Consider the following 20,551-nt stretch of genomic DNA (forward strand, 5'->3'; position numbering starts at 1 on the left):
TTCCATGATTCATTACTTGCGTATAACACCCAGTGCACCATGCAATCTGAATTAACTTAATGTCTGCTAAGATGCACGGGTTGGCTAACCTTCATGGACTTAATACGAGGGTTCAAACGATGGTTATACTAGTAAAATAACTGCATTCTCTAGCTTCTGTATTTAATGCTTTGACATCTCAGGCCTTGGTGACTTTGGAGGGACTGTCCCTGACAGGCATAGTTAATTTTTGGAGATGGTCCACAGCTTGCCTCTGAGCACACCTTTCACATGTAAACCAACCAATTCAGGGCCTTTGCCCCCAACCACTCCCTCTAAGAAGCTCTTACACTCTGGGCCACCATCCCCTACCCTGATCACCCCAGGGCAGGGACAGAGTACTCCAGACACCACTGTGGCCCAGGCCCACTGAAATTATTCCAACTAACCAGTCTTAAATCTGCTCACCCTGCCTCACCTGTCCCTTCCCGTGGAAACCACAGTGAAGGCTCTTGCCCACATTTTCCCTTCACTCCCTCTTTCTCCTGACTGACCCTGGTGCTTCCCTGGATGGCCCTTCATGGCTCTCATGACCTCCTTTCTTGGGATCTGTGTTTCTAAAGAGCTTCTTCCTTTGTGACAGTTATTTCTATATCTTCCTTTCTTACCATACCTGATTAGAATATACCCTGGTCCCATTAAAACTCTGAGACCGCCTAGGGGCAGCTGGGTGGCACAGTCAGTTAAACTTTCGGCACAGGTCATGATATCAGAGTCATAGGATTGAGCCTCTTGCTGGACTCTGTGCTCAGGGTGGAATCAACCTGGGATTCTCTCTCCCCCTGCCCCTCACCTCCCCCCTGTTTTACTCTCTCTCTCTCTCTCTCTCTCTCTCAATCTCTAAAATAAATAAGATCTTTTAAAAATAAAACTCACAAGGGAGACCAACAAATTTAAAAGTGGTAAATATTTTGCTATTATATATTTGGCCAATATGTTCTGTTCAGTGCCTATTTCAACATCTTGAACTTGAAGGCGACATGTTTTACCTTGTTATGCACAGGGCACCCAAACCACACTGTTATCACACACAATCCTTGAGGGCAGGAACTTACTGCACCCATCTTTCTCCAGGAAGATAGGTATGACATCACTTTTGTGACATCCTACTGTGAGGACATTTGTTTGACACACTTGTTAAGGACATACAAGTGCAGGGGCGCTGGGGTGGCTCTGTGGGTTAAGTGTCTGCCTTGGTTCAGGTCGTGATCCCAGGATCCTGGGAACAAGCCCCACATAGGGCTCCCTGCTCACTGGGAAGCCAGCTTCTCCCTCTCCCTCTGCCCCACCCACCCTTTGTGCACTCACTCTTCTGCGCTTTCTCTCTGGTAACTAAGTAAAATCTTTAAAAAGAAAAAAGGACATACGAGTCAAACATCGCTCTGTATTTTTTGGGTTCTGGACACAACTTATTTCTTGTTTATAAATTTTACTGAAACCCATTTATGCTGTTACTTGTAAATGAGCCCACGTTGGGTGGGGCTCCCCTCAACAAAAGGCTCTAGGATCGGTCCAAGTTAAAATCCCCTGTTAGGGGGGACTGGGTGGCTCAGTTGGTGAAGCGTCTGCCTTTGGCTCAGGTCATGATCTCGGGGTCCTGAGATAGAACCCCACATTCGGCTCCCTACTAAGTGGGGAGCCTGTTTCTCCCTCTCCTTTGGACTCCTCTGCCAGCTCAAGTTCTCTCTCAAACACATAAATAAACTTTTTAAAAAATCCCCTGTTAGTGCCCTAGTGAAAAGGCTTTAGCAACCTCCTCTCCCACTTTCTGGAGTCCCTGGACCACCCATGGTATCTGTAAATTGTCCATGGGTTCCCAATGCAAGAAACGACCCTCGTTGGCCCTGGGTTATAGACCATGAAAGCAACAATTGCTGGCCATGCACTGGGCTCTCCTGGAAATAGAGACTCTCACGGATTCTGAGCCTTCATATCCAGCTGTCTGTTATTCCGTGGGTCATGGTACCGCCCACGAGCTCAATATGGTTAGCAAGGCCTTCTTGCTACAGGCTGAAGCCAAAGTCAGCTTATCCTACCTGAGGCTGGGGGTGGCTGCCTCTGTCCACAGTCCATTGCCAGACTCCATGGTGCTGGAGGACGTCAGCCCTTCCTTCTACCCTTGGACACCTGGAGATTCCCATGGGATCAACTGAGTGAACATCAATGGAATTGATACATTTGGTTTTGACGACCGCCTCTCACTCTTGCTCGGGTGCCAACTTCACTTCCTAGGGAAGCACCTGTCCTACACCTTAAAAGTCTCAGTGCGGGTTGAAATTGACATGGAGACAGTAGAATCCACTGTGACGGAAAACCTCAGATTAAGACTCAGTATTGGGGCACCTGGGTGGCTGAGTTGGTTGTGTGTTTGCCTTTGGCTCGGGTCACGATCCTAGGGTCCCAGGATTGAGCCCCACATAGGGCTCCCTGCTCAGCTGCAGGCCTATTTCTCCCTCTCCCTCTGCAGCTCCTGCAGCCTGTGCTCTTCCCCTACTTTCTGTGGCAAATAAACAAGTAAAACCTTAAAGTAAAAATGCAAAGAAGTCTGAATGGATGGTTTCCTGCATACAATGGAGCAATTAGCCTTGAACTGCAAATGAAGATTTGGAGTGACTTTTGAGAAAATGGACTAGGCAGTCCATCATGGACATTTGGAATAAAAATCGCTTAAATCCTGATGATAAGAGCTAGTTAAATAATTTAGGGTATATCCATAAAATGCTGGGTTTTCTTTTAAAGAACAAATTGGAATTCATTCACATTTTGGAAGATCTCTAAGGCAGAGTGATTTAAAAAAAAAAAAGTCAGAAAATACTATACTCCCAAATAGGCAAATACACATATATTTCTAAAAGGCCGGAGAGAAATCCCGTTACCCATAGAGTGATTTCCTAGGCAACAGAAAAACAAACGGAACAACAATTAAAAATGAAAAAAAAAGAGAGAGAAATGGGACTTAGCTGAGTAAAGCAAATTTACATTTTTTTTTGATTGTACGCATCTTGTACTTTCACGCTGTTCACCTTGTTTCTCGTACGAGGTGTGTGTGTTCGTGTATTTGGTAAGTTCGGAACATTAAAACCAGTTGATGTGTTCCTTACCCAGGGTATATGTAGATACCTGCTCCTTGTGAAAACATTACAGCATTACAAACAATATTGGAAGTATCCTTGGACCACAGCCTCCAACCCCACCAATGTCTACTCTCATAAGAAGTCACCACTGTTTTCAGTTTGGGGAATACCTCTGCAGTCATTAAAAGACCTCTGTTCTTGTTAAGTCATAAAAGAATATTTTTATTAAGCTGAAAGCAAAACTGCAAATATATTACGTTTTGCAAAAGGCCATTTTGGGCTAAGGTAGACACACAGAGTGACTTGCGTTCTTCAAAGAGCCGTCTCCTCTCTGGCTTGAGAATCGTCTATTTCTTTGAGGGGCCTGTGGCCACCATTCCAACCTTCGTGGCAGGTGACAGTATTTGGGGCGTGTATGTGGGGAAAGCATCAGTGACAGCATTTAGAAGAAGGTGCTCCGATCCATCCGTTTCTGGTCCTGGGGGGGTAATGAGAGACACAGCTGTGGTGCGGGGCTTCACATCTTTTTTTCGGGCTGTGGATCCTAGGGCAGTGTTCAGATGTTGTGGGCCTTGTTTCTTAGCCACTTTTCCCCTTCCTCCTGAATCTGGGGGCTTCACGGCATAAGCAGAGGGTTTAGGTGGTGGAGAAGCTGAATGTGATTCCGCTTCTAGAAACTGGACGAAAAGTCCTGAAAAAGAATTGTTGGCCATAGCTCGGTGACTTGGTTTCCCGGGTGTGTTGGGGGCGCTTCTGGATCCAGGCCCCCCAGTCACCCAGCTGGTAACCCCACCTGGCCTTTCACTGAACAGCTGGCGCATCTGGTCTTCTTGGATCCCCAGCGTGCCTGCCATCAACCTTAAGGCTTCCTGCCGGTCGGCATCAGGTGCTTGCAAAGAGCCCACGAAGAGTCTCCTCAGGAGGGTTTTGTCCACCATGCCTTCGGACTTACTTACTAAGTCCATCAGTTTCTTCTGGGTGTCCTCCAGGACTTCCTGCTGGACCTCGTTCTGTTTCTTGACTTCTTGGAGCTGGTCTTCCTTCAGACCCAAGTCAGCCTTTGCTTTCTGGAAGCGTCCCTGCAATGACTTCAGTTTCCCTTCTAGGCTGTCTGCCTTTTCCATCCACTCGGCGAGTTCCAGCTTGAGGGCGGCTAGAACGTGACCGTACTGCCTCCCTTCCTCCTGGGAGGCTGCAAGCTGGAAGGCGGCTTCCTCTTTCTGCTGGGTGACCATGTGCAATTGCTCCCGCAGCGACTGCACCTGCACACTGGCTCGATGGCTCGCGTTTTCCAAGGCCGTGGAAGACAAAACGAGCTTTCCCTGCAAGACCGTCACTTCCTCTCTGAGTTGAGCCACTTTGCCTTCTGAGACCAAAGCTTCGCGGCGACGAGAATCTTCGGCTTCTGAAGCGACGTGACGCCGTCTCTCCAGCTCCTGGGTGAGGCGTGATTCTCTCTCCCGTAAATGGTGCACCTCCTTCTGGAGGGCACAGGTTTCCATTTGTTTCTGTGTCAGTGTCAGCAGGACTTCCTCTCTCTCCTGTGGACACACAACTGTCTGGTCCTGCACGGATGCAACTGCATCGACGAGCCGCTTCGCTTCCCCGGTCTCGCCCTCTTCTTTCCCTCGCAATACTTGCTCCAAAGCAAGTGCCTTCGCTTCCACCGCAGCGGACTGGGATTCCTCCTCTCTCGGCAGCATGGAAAGCCGCCTGTTGGTCTCTTGCAAGGCCTGATTTTCCATTTCCTTTTCTCTACACGTTTCCACGAGCTTTGCATTTTCCTCTTTCAGTTGACACACATCCGTTTCAAAATCTGCTAGTCTCTCCTTCAAATCGGTGACTGCCTGCCTCAAAAGGTCATTTTCACTCACTTGGCTACTGAAGTTCTCCTGCAAAGAAAGCAATCCCAAACTTTTCGCTTGCAGTCGGAGCTCTTGATCCGGAATGAAATTTTGCAGAACGGCCTGTTTCTCCTTCAGCGGCTCCATGTCGGAATCCCCGTGTTCCTGTTGTTTGCCTTCTCCTGGGGACGCGGCCGACACGGAATCCATCCATCTCTGCTTCTCTTCCTGGAGGGTTCGAATCATTGTATCTTTTTCTTGCATTGATTTTTTTAGCTCTTCTACCTCCTCTTGGCGCAACTGAGAAGACTGGCTCACTACGTCAGATGTCATGGCCTTCAGAGAGTCCGCTGGCTCTGAGGAGTCAGGGGAGGGCTGCAGGAAAATCGCGTCCAGTTTCCCTAAGAGGAGATCCTTGGCGTGGCAATTCTCCCCGATGCTGAGCTGAATTCGTGCCAGGTCCTTCTCTAAGTGTTCTAAGGTTATTTCCTTGCCTCTGTAAGTCTGGATCAGGTCCATAGAGGTCGCCTGCAGTTTGGAATCCTCCTCGCTGCCAGTGCAAGCCCGCGCCTGGAGCTGGCGAAGATCGCTCTGAAGCTGGGATGCCCCCCGCTTCATGTTTTCGACCGTGGTCATCACCTGCTCTTTCCACTCTTCCATGATCTTCACTCGCTGTTTGAACGTGTCCCGTTCCCGCAGAAGCTCCTTGAACTGATCGATGTGAACGCCGCGAACCTCATCACCAGTGCTGGAGGTCTGCAGGATGGTCAATAAAGTCTGACATTTCTGACTTAAGGCATCCACTTCGAGGTCTTTTTCTCGAATAATGTGTGATAAATTCTGAATCGTTTCTCTAAACATCTCCTGACCACTACATTCAATTCTCGGGGACAGTTTCCGATTTTCCTCTTGCATCCTCTGGAGCTCTGCTTCTTTGGCAGCAAGTCTCTCTGTCATTTTCTGATACTCCCTTGTCAGATGGCTATTCTCCCTCGTTTTCTCATTTAAGACAGCCAACACTTGGTCGCTTTTTGAAGCACACTCTTGCAATTGCTGCTGAAGTCGCTCCACGTCCACGTGCTGGCGCTGAGAAGCTGCAGAGATTCTGCTGGAAAGACCCTCGATCTCCAAATCCTTCTGCTGGATAATCTGAGTTAGTTTACCAATCTCCTCTTTGGACAGCCGATCGATGTGTTCGGTCAATCGGATGTTCTGTTCAGTTAGAAGCTTCATCTCCACTTCTTGCTCTTTTATTCCTTGGACTGATCTTTGAGTTTCGCCTTTAGATGGATCAAGCTTCTCACTTCCGTTCTCTCTAGGAAGAGGCTGACTGCTTGTGACTTGAACGTCGTCACAGTGCTCTGCTGCAATGTGCTGGCTTTTGTCAGGCAGCTGGGCTTTCATTTGGTCTAATGTGTCTTGCAAATTCTGAATCTCCTGGTCTTTCGCTGCAAGGAGCTGAGCGCGTTCAATATGCAGCTGCTCCTGCTGGGATTGAAGATGGTCCACTTTCTGCTTCTGCTCCTGTAGAGACTGAAGCAGTCTTATCTTCCCCTGCTGCTGGTTGTGAATGATCTTCTGTTGTTCCTTTACTTCCTCCTCGAGGTCATCTTTTAACTCGTTCAGTTGGAAGACTTCACACTCCAGTTCGAGGATTTTAGGGTCAACCACAGGTACAGGGCGACTCTGTTGTCTCAGGCGCTCCAGTTCTTCTTTCAGATGATGATTTTCGGCGGTCACGGAGGTGAGACGCATGTCTTTGTCCTCCACGGTTTGCTCTAAAAGGTCATTGCTTCTTGAGGCTTTTTCTTTAATGACCTGTGTCAATTGCTTCTGCTCCTCCAAAGCAGAGGACAGCATGTCCTTGGTTTCTCTGTGGTCGGCGTCCATCTGCTCGATCTTCTTTTGGAGGTGGAATAGTTCCAGGTCTTTCTCTTGCATGAGTTGGATCAAACGTGCATGCTCTAAAGGTAACAATTTCTTGATGGTTTGCTTGTACTTCCTCTTCTCTTCCAACGCCTTCTTCTCAGTCCGACACAATTTCGCTACTAACCGCCCTTTTTCGATCTTTAAAGCCCTCACAGCAATGTTGTTTTCCAGACACTCCTCGTTGTGACGGAGAATCGATTCTTCCAGCTGGTGTCTTACATCTTGGAGTGCCAAAACCAACTTCTGGTTTTCTGCTCTGACATCAGAAGCAACGTTCTTCAGATTGTCGTTCAGCCGCTCCATCTCTGCAAGTTGTTGCTCCACCCGTCCAAGCTCACTTTCCCTTTGCTCATACTCACGTAGTTGTTGGCGGTGCCTCTCAATGACGTCGGCCAGTTGCTTCTTGTGGAGACTCTGTAATACCGATACTTCAAGTTGGTGTTCGTCTAGCTTCTTCATCCGTTGTTGTTCTAGGTCCCTGATGGTGGTCTTCAGTTTCCAAATTTCACTGGAGTCTAGTATCTTTGATGACGACTGAGACAAACGCCTCCAGTGACTAACCTCAGCCTCCAGTGTTTCGATGTCCTTCAGCAGTCTGTTGATTTGTGCCTGTGATGTGATGAGGTCGGCGAAGTCCATCTCCTCGCCAGTGGAAGTTCCCTTTCCCACGTGCCCGGTGAAATCAATGTGGCTGGTGAAGCAAGGCTCTCTGCCATCCACTTCCCCTGGGGAATGGTCTAGGCCAGAGCCCAGGCCACCAACCCAAGGCAACATCTCTGCGGGTCATAAAACTGTCCTGGTCCGCTGTGGAAAAGCGTCCAGTGCAGTCGGACTACCCCGCCAAGTGTCCCAGAACCCCTGCCTGCGCGAGCCTAAGAATCCCAAGACAATAAGCGTTTCTAGGCAACGCTTGCGTGGGCCCGGCCCCCCTCCCCTCTGCAGGCCAGGTCCTTAGGAAAGGCCAAGGCCTTGGTCTTTTCCAAGGCCGTCTTTGGCCACTGGTCCCGGTCCCAGCCGCTCATCCCCACGACTTCTCACGCCAGGGCTGGGCCCCTTCCGCTTCTTCCCCCGCTTTCATGGCGGTCCTGGGCGGGTCCCGAGTGCATGCTCATGCCTCACCGCCCCCAGGTGCCTGCCCACACAAAATTCACTTGGCCCTCGACTTTCCCCCTAAGTGGTATCACAGTACACAAACTCCTTTCGCGTGTGCTTTCCACGCAACAGAATCTTTTTAATGGAGGTGAAAGGTACACAGTCCCACGCACCCATCCTCCTAGGAGTGAAGGTCCTAGGTGCATTTGACAAATGTCTACACACGTGTAAGGCATGGCGCTCAAGAGACTTTGGGCATTTCCAACCTCCAGAGGCTCCAGAGTGACCTGTCCCTCCCTGCCTCGTTAGCCTGCGGGGACAGTGAGTCCCACTCCTGGGTTTGCTGGTTCACTGGCGGCCGGGAGCGCTGTGACCCATCAACTGCCTCCCGCAGGTGTGCGGCCTAGACCGGGGAGGGGGTCGCGGGCGGTGGCGAAGACCGTGCTGGATAGGGGGCTCCTGGCATCTCACAGAGAGGCCTGGGGTTCAGGCCTTGGGTGGAGGAGGGGCTGGGAACCACACCCCTTGCCTGGTCCCACAAGGCCCCCGGTGGGCGGTGCCAATGGATGAGAGGCAGAGAGGGCGGGGCGACCCTCCAGGAACAGCTCCACAGCCACCTGGGCCCTGAGGTGATGCAGCCCTCGGAGTGGTTCCCAAGCTGCCCTGCCCAAGCCCCTTGGTCAGCCGCCTCCACCAGGAAGAAGCAATCCAACTGCATGAAGCAGGGGCCAGCTAGACCGCGGGTAGGCGAGTGCGCCGATCTGGGTTGGCACGGGATGAGCCGATTGGGGACGCTGGCCTGGCCGGCTCGGCAGGGCCGGCTGTTTTCTGGGCCGCGCGCTCGATCCCTTGCAGCACGCGGGATCTGGGACCGGGCTGCGCCACGTCGCGACCTGGAGCCCAGCTCTGGGCCAGCGCCAGAGCCCCCGGGGAGCAGCGGGGTGGGTCGTCATCCCGCCGCCCATTGTCTAGGCCCGCAGAGCATCGCCCAGGAGGGAGTGGACCCAAGCCTTCCCCTGACCTCCCCCGGCCTTCCCCTGACCTCCCCCGGGGTTTGCCCCAGGTGAAAACTCAGGTAACCCTTGTGCCTGAGGCCAGGCGGATGCTGTGCTCTGGGGGTGGTGTCCTCAGCCTTTCAGGTTCGCCCTGCTGCTGCGGACCCTCCACGTCCAAGTGCCTGATGGCAGTAAATAAGGAAGGGATGATCAGAGCCCATCCGATGCGCCCAGGGAGTTTCGGTGGTCCATGCAGGGGCTGTACAGGTGTTGCTGTTCCCAAACCCGGGCCCCTATGGACCCGACTGCCCAAGTTTTTGATATTGACAAATTGGGACCTGGGTGGAAAGAATTGTGGAAACGCCTTGGGCCGACTTTTAGTTTAGCTCTTTAATAGCTTTTTAAAAAGCCTTTCTCCCTTTGGATTTGGAAGCAGATCCTTCTCCAGGTTTCTTGGGGACTGTTTTCATGCTTGACAGGAAACATTCTCCATTATGAAATGACAGAAGACACCAGGGTTTGCAGACCACCAGGCTGTTGGAACAGGAACCACTGGTGGTTTTGAGAGGTCCTGGAGGTGACTGTCATGTGCCCAGTTATCTGGGACACATCTTTCAAGGTCTTTTAGGGCAGTTAGCTGTACTGGACCTAGTGACTGTTTTTGCTGGGCAGAGACATGAAGGTGTGAGTCTTCCACAGCTCTTGCTTCTTTTTTTCCAAAAGTTGGGTCAAAGGGGGAGTTTGACTTGGCCAGAACACGTGCGGATAGTTCCGTGTGTGTGTCTGTACCAAAATACTTTGACTTCCCCTCCCATTTCTTCAGTTTCCTTGTTTAAGGTTTGGGTCCCCCCCCCCCACCATAACTTTTTGCTTAGTGGCTTAGTTTTGTTGTTTAATTGTGTTGCTACCCCACCCTATTACCTTAGTGTGCATTTATCCTGTTGCCAGAGTTGATGCCTGTCCCCTAAGCCTAGTGCTGCCTACTTTTCTGTCATTTGTAGGAAATGATAGAAATAATGCCCAGCGGGAGGTAGACAGGATAGTAGTGATGTAGTTTTGGAAGGCAGGTGAGGTTTGGTGGGCTGAGATCTCGAGCCAACGCCCGAGAAAGAATTCTTGAGACGTCTTTAGGGCAAAATGCTGGTTTTCTTAAAGCACTGGGACAGGATCCCTGGGCAGAAAGAGCTGCTGTAATGGGGTTGTGGGGGCAACTGATTACATACTTGGGAGTTGGGAGAGGGAAAGAAAAGGGAGGGCTTCAAAAGAACTTTCCTACGCTAAAGAGGATACTGGAGACCTTGCCATTGTCAGGTTAAGGTTGTTTTCCCTTCTAGCAAGGTATTAACATTAAGATAGTTGGAAGTTTCCTGGAGGAATGTCACAGGGTATCAGCCTGTGCTTTGTCCTTCTGCTCCCTCTTCAGGAGTGGGGGCCAATGATTCAACAGAGAATCTGTAAATGAATCCTAAGATAATTCCTTGTGAGCTTTCTTACCCCCGCCTCCCTTTGCATTCTTAGTAACATGCCTTGTAAAATCAATATTCAATGACTGTCAAGACTGATTTGTCATGTTGTCATTCTGGCCTCTTTATATACTGTATCAGGAAAGGGGTGTTTGCTTTTTTTGTGCAAAGTTCTGAGGTATTTATTTATTTATTTATTTATTTATTTAATTTTATTTAACAGAGAAAGAGCACAAGCAGGGGGAGCTGCAGGGGGAGAGGAGGAAGCAGGCTCCCCACTGAGAACGCAGCCTGACCTGGGGCCCTATCCCAGGACCCTGGGATCATGACCTGAGCCGAAGGCAGAGCCTTCACCAACTCAGCCACCCAGGGGCCCCAGTTCTGGGCCTTTTCAAGCTACCAAGCCAGTCGGCCCCTCTTTGGCCCCAGCTTCCTCTGTAGCAGCTTCTCTCTTCACACCTGGATTCTGGCCATACGTGCCCCACTTCTAGTTTATGGAGCAGGCCGAGCATTCTTACCTCTTAGCCTCTACCTGAGATTCTCCGGAGTTCCTTTCACCACACCAGCCCTGTAGCTGCCTCCTACTCATTCTTCAGCTCTCCAGGCCAAGGTGTCTGCCTCTAAAAGGCCTTCCCTGATGCTCCGACAGAGAATGGATGGCCCCATCCCGGGGAACGTTCCTAAGTCCACACAGCACCTGGTTTTCTATGATGCAGTGGCCTCTTTACTTGTTATTGTTCTCCAGTAAACAAAATGCCTTGAGAGCCCTTGCTGTCTTTCTCTTTCATCTCCCAGGGTCTGCTGTGCTGCCTAGCACAGGGTAGAAACTCCACAAAGACTATCAAATCCAGTGTAAATCTAGTTCCTACCAGATCGCCCTGGCGGTGTGAGCCCAAGTATGGGAAAATGAAAACTGGATAGAGTCAGTGGTGATTCCTACTGGGACTGTAATTCTGGCCCTGACCTTTGACTCTGTTTGAAAATCTTTATTGCTCGATGCCAGTGGAAGCCGAGGCTATTACAGAGCTATGAAGGGTGTGGCAGTTATGCTCCCAAAGTCAAAACTGTTTTTCTGGGGAAGCTTTTGCTTCACTGCTGTCGATTTCCTCGACATATCTGTATTCCTTCCACTCCGGTCATTGTCAAGGCAGAGGGAGGAAACACGGAGGCAGGAGAGAGCCTAGAATTGTGATTCTGTGTTATCGTGTTACTGACAGACATCAGAAGTGGGATTCTGGGTGCACTGCACTCAAGAGGAAGGCTAGAAAGCGTAGGTCCCCTTCGCCCATGAGTGAAGTCGTGTGTGTGAATGGCATGCCCATCGTGTGTGTTATCCATTCATAAAAGGCCATGTTGTCTTCCCAAGAACAAGGACCTTGTCAGCAACCGCACAGTGAGGTTCCATGAGACGAACATGGGGGAGCATTAGGAATGGCTGCAAGGAGGGAGTTCTCATGATGTGATGTGTTTACAATGGGAGGATGAGCGTGTTTCAGAAGATGGTTGTGTATCACAGACATGAGGCTATGTGGTGGTCTCATGACAGGGGGGTCCCAAAGAAGAGAATTAGGATGGCTGATTCATCAAGGGGCACTTATGGAGGCCACACTGTGTACTGTTCAAGGTATTAAAGAATCACAAGTGAACACAATCCAGTTTCTGCCCTGAAGGGGCTCAATAGATCTGTGGAAGAGACAGACAAGCAAGAAATAATTATAGACCATGAGACAAGTGTTTAGAGAGGGACAGCTAATACAGTGAGCAACACTCCACTCTGAGTGAATGGACTGAGGTACCAAAACCAAACAAACAGACCAGAAGGAAATTGGAGCAGAGCCTTTCCTCCCATGTGTAAGCACGACTTTCAATGTTCTCTCCTATTGATTAGGTCTCTTTTCCTTGTAAGAGAACCCAACTCGAATTGCCCTAAGCCAAGATGGGAACTTTACTGGCTCATATGTGACCCAGAGTCCAAAAGGACTATGGCTGCAGCCAGGGCTGGATCCAGGGGTTCCACTCTCTAGACAGGCTGTGTCCACAAGGAGACACCCCTGCCCCACCCAGGTTTCCTCCCTCCTCAGTTCAAGTCCCAGAGGGACATAGACTACTTTTCACTGTGGCTAGAGCCCCAGGACAGACTCTGAAGATGTCTGGCTGGGTCCCATGCCATGCCCTGGAAATGCAAATGGAGTCAGCCCCACCCAAACCACAGGGAATGGCAATGGGGGAGTACTGGTCCCCCAGAGAACACTGGGTGCTGTTACCAGCAGGGGAGAAGGAGTGCTGGTCAGAATACACTAAGTATTACATCGTGTCTTTTGTAGGGAAAGAGAACCGTCATCTACTCTTGTGAAAATACAAATTAGTAAAGAGGATCTTGAAGAACAGTTTGGCAGTGGCTATTAGAATTCATAAGGGGCAATTCCTTGAGCCAGCAATTCCTGCACATACGCACCTGTACCTGTGCTTTCTACAACACTGTTTAATAGAAAACCATATAAAATGCAGCTATCTAAAGGACCATCAGTACTGAATACATTAAGTAAAATGGAATTTCCATGCAAAGGAGAACTAGAAAGCCATCAGAAATAATGAGGCCGAACTATAAATGACAATAGAAGCACAGCCATGAGTTACTAGGATCCAGAATAGTTACAAAACAGGACGTGTCAATTATTCCCTTTTATTAAAATTATACATAAATCTATTTATTTTACGAAATGTAGATTCACTCATTCAACAGATATATATTGAACTACAACCTATGTATTTATTCAGTGTATATGTACAGTCTTTCAGCAAAAACTTACTGACCCTTCTAGGTGCCAGGCACTGGACTGTATTTGTGTTTTCATGTGTGATATTTATCCGTCTCTAGGTGTACTGTTCATCCATAGGAGAAAACACTCTGAACACTGGTTATCTTGGTGGGGGGAGAGATTATGCCCGGTCTTTACTTTCTACTTCATACATTTCTGCATCGATGGATCAAAGGTAATGCAAAGCGTTAGCTCCTTCATTATAGGTAATCATTCCGACACAAGTATTCACCAAATATACAGAAAGTTATGATAGCGACAGTGTGGAGAAAACAGCCAGGCCAGCACATGGCACAGCCTGCACAGGTTCTACTTATAATCTGTAGGACGGAAACGAAGGATGGGGGAGATGTTCTTTCTGGGAGTCTCTTCACCAGGAGCATGACTGTGGCACTGTGGTTGCACAGAGGCCTGTCTCGCTGTCTCATGTTTCCTGTGTTATCTGTGTCCACCATCCCAGAAGGCCATCCTCTCTGGGCATGTCCTCTGACCTGAATTATTAGTAAGCCCCCGAATACTCTGCCAGACACAGACTGAAAACGATGGAACATTCTGGAAGAGGTTTACCTTGGACTGAAAGGCTTAGAGGTGAGCAGGGAGTTGCTGGAAACACTCATACTTAAAACGTGAGGGGAAACCTGGAGCACAGGGGCCGAGGAGGTGATATAACAGGTGGAGCAGATCAGGTACAAGACAGCGGGGAGCAGTGGGGGCGGGACGGGAGGATGACAGCCCCCCTCCATGAAGCAGCCACCTAGGACTTAGGGTCTGATGCTGCCAGATTGGATGTTCACAAGGAAAGCTGGAAACAGAGATTTTCAGGAAAAAATCTACTTTTGCACTGGTTGTAAATCACTGAAACCCATTTTGTAAAGACTGAAGAACGGGGACCTATGGACATCTGTTTTAAATTCCTTCGTGGTAAATGCGATGTAGTGTAAACGTATCAGCAGAAGTACACTCCGCGTGACAGCGCAAGTGCTCACCCGCAGGTGCAGACAGACAGACAGACAGACACACACAGACACAAACACACACCCCTTTTAAAAGGAAAAGGGGAAAAAAGCAAAGAGCGTTCTGTAGTGCACATCGTACCACGTAGGTTAAGGGTACTTGCCGATTTGAAGTGGGTCCCCCGAATGTAGTTCTGTAATGGGTTGTGATAAGAAAGGCTTGACTCTGTGGGAAGATGGGAAAGAGAGAAATGAGTCAAGGAGCTCAGTTTCAGCAGAACCACAAACACCCACTCCAGGAATGGCACATACATCCTGCTCCTGTTCAAAGCAAGGGCCACTCACTCCACAGGGCCGTCTGCTTCCTGACGTCTGGCCCTCGGCACACACACTCACACTTCAGTGGATCGGGGCTCCGGCGAGGTCACTAAGCAGGACACTCCGAATACGATGCCCACTCACAATCTCATCATGAAATACTGAACACTCAGAAATCGCTCAGGATACGTCAACAAGGATTTTCCCGATGTTCCAGGTTTTCCAAGTCGTCTCCAGTTTTCTGCCTCTTCTCAAACAAAATCTTTAACACAGTGCTCATTGCTCACAGTTCACTGAAAAAAGGACTCCTGTTCAGACTTGAAGTGAGTAACGTTGATGGGATGACTCCCTCCTCCAGGATATGCAAAAAATCAGACCTCAGAGAGCCGAATCCTCCATCACAACAACCATACAAAGGCCAATGCGTTTTTCAGCCCAGAAGCACCTCTGGGCTTGAGTGAGAGCCCGCTTCCTCTTAGTTCACTCGGGGTCCCAACAGGCTAGGACATCGTCTGCAGAGGCACAGCCTCAGATGCCAGACGGCAACCGAACAGCATATTTTCTGTAACGGAATCCTGTATTCGGAAAGGGTGAAAACCTTGTTTTCATAGGGTAAACTAGATCAACCTCATACGTGAAAACTATTTCCAGATGATGAGAATTAGAAATCCTTGAAGGACAAGCTGAAACTTTTATGCTCACCAAAATTTTTTTTAAAGGCAATTCTTGGCATTTTATTGAAATCACTCATTTAAAAAGAAGGAAGGGAGTTCCCTTCCAAACCCTCGGGCTTGAGGCCAGGGCTTAAATCTCAGCTCCACCCCTTCCTTCACAGGTGCCATGATGGAAATTCGCTTCACTGCCTTCTCCCTCGGTTTCCCCACCAGAATTCACGAGGCTGCTCTGAGCACTGAATGAGGGGATGCAAGGGAAGCATTGCACACGGTGCTACAAAAGCTCCCAGCAGAGATTCACAAACTCGCCCTCTACAACTCTGCAAACTCCTTAAAACCTGGTCAGCGTGGCCCCCGGAATATCTCACAGACCGTAAATGACTAAGTTCAGCCTCCCATTCATTCGCTCAAACAATATTGACGACGCATCTGCTCTGGGCTGGGCACCTCTCTATGCCCTGGAGATAACGAAGTAGACAGAATACACAGAACAATTCAGATCATGAAACTAGTGTAGGTCATTTCAAGGTTCAGAGAAATGACGTTCATGGACAGAACAGTCACAAGGGAGAGTGTATTGCATGTGGAAGACTGCTCGACAGGTTGGAATGAGGTCCCGGGGCCAGCAAGAAAGCGGGGAGGGGGTCCAAGGGGATGGCCCCCTAAAATGAGGTCTCCAGCATGCATCCGGCCCCCTCCTGACCGCTGCCTCTGACTCTGCCCGGCTCTGTCCTCTGGTCCAAGCCACACTTACTGGATGCTGGGCAGCTTTCTCGTGACAATCACTGCAAAGTCGACCTCAAAAATATTTTCATGGGAGATCTTCATCCTGAGGAAAAATACACAGCAAGTTTGCTAATTCTGTATTCCCGCATACATTTACTGACCATCATCATGTACCGAGTACTAAGCCCCAAACAGCAACGGGCTATTTCAGGGATTTAAATCAGGAACGATATGGTCAGAAAGGTACTTTTCAGGTGACTTTGGTCTCTGTGTGGAGAATGGATAGAGGACAAATGTTAGGAGATTCTCAGAGCCGTCCAGGAAGAAGGTCCAGGGAAGAATTCACAGGGAGCCTGAACTGGGGGAGCAGCCACTGGCATGGAGGTGGGGAGGCACTGAGAGGCGCTGGGGAAGTAGGAGCTAACAGATTTTCCAAAAAGCAGACTGAGACAGATTAGAGAGGGTCAGGAAACAATTGTGTGTTTGGGGGGGAGGGGTCGGGGCCAGCATGTGCGGGATCAAATAGGATACAACAGCAAACATCACAAAGCATCCCCGTCAGTGAGGGCGAGCACTGTCTTGTGGTACATTTACGTTTTTCTGTGAGAGTCGCCTACGGTGGGTGGGAAAGGGCAGGGGTCTGCAGCCAGGGAATGGGGGTCAGATGCCATCCACCACGTGTCTGCTGTGAGGCGCTGCAAGTCACTAAACTCCCTGGGCCAAGCTTTCCTCGTGTGCACAGTAGAGAAACTGACTGCACCTCACGGGGTTGTGAGGACTCATGAGGAAATAAATATACAAGCCACACGCACAGCAGGACCTGCGCTAGTAAGCGCCAAGGGTGTGCCTTTGATTTACTGACACGGGTACACAGATGTGGGGCCTGGCCTGGGCTGTACATGTATTTTTACTGTGGGCTGCAGTAGAGAAAGTGTGAAAGCCACACACAGAGACACACACACACAAACATACACACTGAGTTAGACAAAGACAGTCATACGCACAGAGATGCAAAGACCCACACACAGCGGCACACAGACAGAAGAGACAGACACAGAAACAGAGATACAAAATACAGACATGTAGACACACAGACCCCTACACACAGACACACAGAGAGGCAGAGACACAAAGACACAAACACAGAGACACAGACACACACACGCAGAGACTCACAGAGAACGACACACACACACACACATAGAGAGACACACTAACGGCCCTGCTCCACCACCTGCCTCCCCAGCCTGGTCACCCCCTGGGCTCCTAGCACATTCCCCCCATCTCTGTCGTGTCCACTCACTCACTCAGCCCTGAGGAGGATTCTCGAACGCATTCTCTCCTCAGCTCACCAACTGCAAGGACACCCCTTTCTGGCCTGTTTCAACCACACACTGCGTGTCTCCTGCAACAGCTCCTCACACCCCTGAGGCCTGGCAAGAAACAAGGCGCTCCACAACCTGCTGACTGTTCGGCATCCCCCCCGCCATGCATGCTTTTAACACCCTCGTGTCCACCTTACTTCTATTCCAGAAATACAGAACCAGTTGGTCAAAGGGGAAAGACAAAGAGAAACACAGATGCCGGTGTCCAGAATCCGGTGGTGGAGTCGCCGGTGCAGGCTGGGCCAAAGGAAAAGCGGGGGTCAGGATGACACCCCTGTTTCTGATGTGAACAACTGTGCAGGGAAGAGCACCGTGTATGTAGACGGTAGTATGTAGTATGTATATTAACTCACCTATGTAGACAGTCAGGAGCGATGGGAAGCAGGGATGGGGGAGGGTCGCTGTCTTAGGGGTTGGCAAGATGGGGTCAGAAATCACAAGCAAGCATTTTCTAGTAGGAGGTGATCCCTATGGGTTAAGTTTCAGGACCATAGGTCCAGCTACCCCCAACCTAGTGGAAAAATCAGAGGGTCTGGTTTGGGGGAGAGGGAGGGTGACAGAGGGACACAGCAGGAGAGAGTAAAGGACCGCTTCGTGATGTATCAGAAAAGACAGGCTCACCCATCTCAACCATTCACTCTCAGAGCTGCCACACATGCCTGCCCGTCTGCAGAGCGCGGCGATGGACGAGCTAGCTGAGGCTACTGGGAGGAAAGGCTTAGGGCAGACGAGAACTAACTTCTGCTAGGAAACTCCACAGCACCCTTCCAGAACATTACTCCCACGACAGGAAAGGGTAAGGAGAGTCTAAAATTCCCAAAGACAATGAGAACAATTAAAAGCAGATGAAGGACAGCATACACTCCCACATCTTCTGTAGGACTTCTTACTTTAGTATAAAGAGCTTCCCCTTGGGGCGCCTGGCTGGCTCAGTCGGGTGAGCGGCCGACGATGATTTCAGTTCAGGCCACGATCTCAGGGTCCTGGGATCCAGCGCAGCATTGGGCTCTGTGCTTAGAGGGGAGTCTGCTTAAGATTCTTCCTCTGCCTCTGCCCCTCCCCCCCCAATAAAAGTCAAATCTTTAAAAAAAAAAAAAAAAGAACTCCCCATGCATCAGCTACTTGACCTTCAGAAGAACTGACTAAGGGGTCACTGGGGAGGGAAAGCTACCAAAAGGCACACCTCGAGCCTCTAAGGAACAGACAGCTTCTTTCTGGGCTTTCGAAAAGGAGCAAAATGGCTGCAGCACATGTTTCCACTTTCGACTCTGGGATTCCCTGAGCCCGTCTGACACGCCACTCACTGAAAGCTGGCGAGTCACAGGAGGCAAGAAAGACACCGAAGACAGGACCGGCTCCTGGATGGCAGCTGGGGACCGCCGTGAGGAAGCACAGCCCTTGGACTGGAAGGGATCCCGCAGGGCCAACCGCAGCACGGGCTGCCCGAGGTGAGACCCACCCTCTGCGTCCTTGATCCTTGGGTTGTGTGAAAACAGAAGTCGGGAGACACCGATCAGCTGAGGTCCCTTAAAGGGATTCACTGCCCCTTTATTCTGTTTCTGTGATGGTACTGGCTTTCCTGGGCCCTCCTGGTGCCCGCTGCCCGAAGTGGGGAGCCTTCAACTGCCCAAAGTCTTGGGCCCCGGAGGTCATACAGAACGAGCTCCCACGATGGCGGCAGCAAAAAGCCTGTGACCCGCTGCCTCTGCTGGTGCAGCTGGGGGAACATCCCGGGGGAAGGTGCATGAGACAACGAGACTGGCAGCCAAGATTTTCCCTGCCCCGTTCTACAAGCACATACCTCTCAATACAGGGATTAGCAAATTTACTGTAAATGGCCAGAAAGTATTTTAGTCTTTGCAGGCCAGACAGCCTCTCTTGGAACTACTCAACTCCGCTGTCATGCTGGTAAAGCAGCCATAGAGAAGATGCAGCTAAATGGGAGTGGCTGTGTTGCAATAAAACTTTATTTACGACGATAGCTGAGTGGGCTAAATTTGGCCCGACAGGCCCAGGCTCCAAGAAGCAAAGAAGCATTGTTTATTTTTTATTATTTAAGAAACATATATATTTAAAAAAACCCTTTGGACCAATATAATTATCAAACAAAACAAAACACCTCCACAATATCTTACTGACCCTGTGCTCTTCGCCTTCCTCACTCCTGAGAGAGAACCTTTTTCTTGGAAGGGGTACCTAAGTCTCAATGTACCTTGTTCCCAGGAATAAAAATGTCAGATTTGTTCATTATTAACCCACGTACGTGACAGCGGGGAGAATCCAAATGTCGGGACCAAGTCGAAACGGTGTCGGGCCGAGAGGAGGCATTTCTCCAATGCCTTCCACTCACACTGCACACGTTCTGCCACTGCCTTCTGCTCCCGTTCCTTCCACCACACCATGGTCACTGAGGTACAGACGCACCACAGCCCAACAGACCGCAGAGACCCCCCTGAACAAGCACAGGCTCTGTGTAGAGAACAGGGAAGGAACCTGGATTTGGAGGAGCTGCTGCCCATTTGGTCCCAGTTCTGCCACTAACCAGACTCGTCTCCTTTCCTGTGAGTGAGCATAGTTACACCTGTTCTTGCTCCCTAACAGAGCAGGTGAGGGACCAAATCAGGTAATAGCTGCAAAAGGCCTTTGTGTCATCGCACAATCACCCAGCCGTGTGCACCTCCAGCCTGTATCAAAGACACTAGCAGGATGACAATAAAATCTTCGTTATTGCCAATATGGCAGATGCAGGGGCTCTGGCTCTCATAATTCCACGGGCAGGGTTCTTCCACCCATGCAGAGGAAATGTCTACTAGGATTTTTATCCTAAGCCCTGTTTGTAACAGCAAAGGATGAGATGAAAGGCACCCATCCTTCACCAGGGCTCTGGGGACACTAAGTATGTGGCTGACGGGGGCAGCAGGTGCAAGCATCTGGGGACAGGGGCGCGAGACAGACCGTCACTGCATTCCCTCTGAATATATTTTAACATTTCTGAACCAGGCGGGCACCTTCACAGGTGAAACAATTTGGGAAAGAAGAGGCAGAATTTTCATTTACCTTTAATCTCCAGAGGTGGTATCCGTCCCAGTCCCAAGATTTAGAATTTGACAATGACATTCTGTCTTCCGTAGAAATGCCTTTAAAAGCGGACTGACGCCATGGACGTGAGCGAAATATCCTGAGAGAGAGACAGAGACAAGCTATTGCTCAGTGAGGTGGGATATCATCCCTGCAGAGCAC

At 49.9% G+C, this 20,551-nt stretch overlaps 1 protein-coding gene and 1 pseudogene across 12 annotated transcripts in view; both read right to left on the reverse strand.

The window, feature by feature from the left end:
* Positions 1 to 2,957: 2,957 nt before the first annotated feature.
* LOC148106681 (thyroid receptor-interacting protein 11 pseudogene) lies at positions 2,958 to 7,660 on the reverse strand (annotated as a pseudogene).
* Positions 7,661 to 9,049: 1,389 nt separating this feature from the next.
* The window catches only part of LOC148106682 (uncharacterized), a 40,707-nt gene continuing 29,205 nt past the window's right edge, over positions 9,050 to 20,551 (reverse strand). For 5 of the 12 annotated variants that reach the window (XR_015723625.1, XR_015723626.1, XR_015723632.1 and 2 more), the window contains 2 exons: positions 15,955 to 20,489; positions 9,050 to 14,878 (listed from right to left, as the gene is read on the reverse strand). Coding sequence is in view for 1 of the 12 variants with exons in the window: in XM_087860585.1 (XP_087716711.1) it covers positions 14,359 to 14,434; positions 15,955 to 16,029; positions 18,202 to 18,319; positions 19,575 to 19,713 (408 nt within the window). In the remaining 11 variants the exon portion in view is untranslated. The remainder of the gene's footprint in view (positions 14,879 to 15,954; positions 20,490 to 20,551) is intronic. The other 7 variants (XM_087860585.1, XR_015723635.1, XR_015723634.1 and 4 more) reach the window with 7 other exon arrangements.

This window comes from Ursus americanus, unplaced genomic scaffold (genome assembly GCF_024610735.1).
Source record: "Ursus americanus isolate L20-20 unplaced genomic scaffold, mUrsAme1.1.p SCAF_159, whole genome shotgun sequence".
Lineage (NCBI taxonomy): Eukaryota > Metazoa > Chordata > Mammalia > Carnivora > Ursidae > Ursus > Ursus americanus.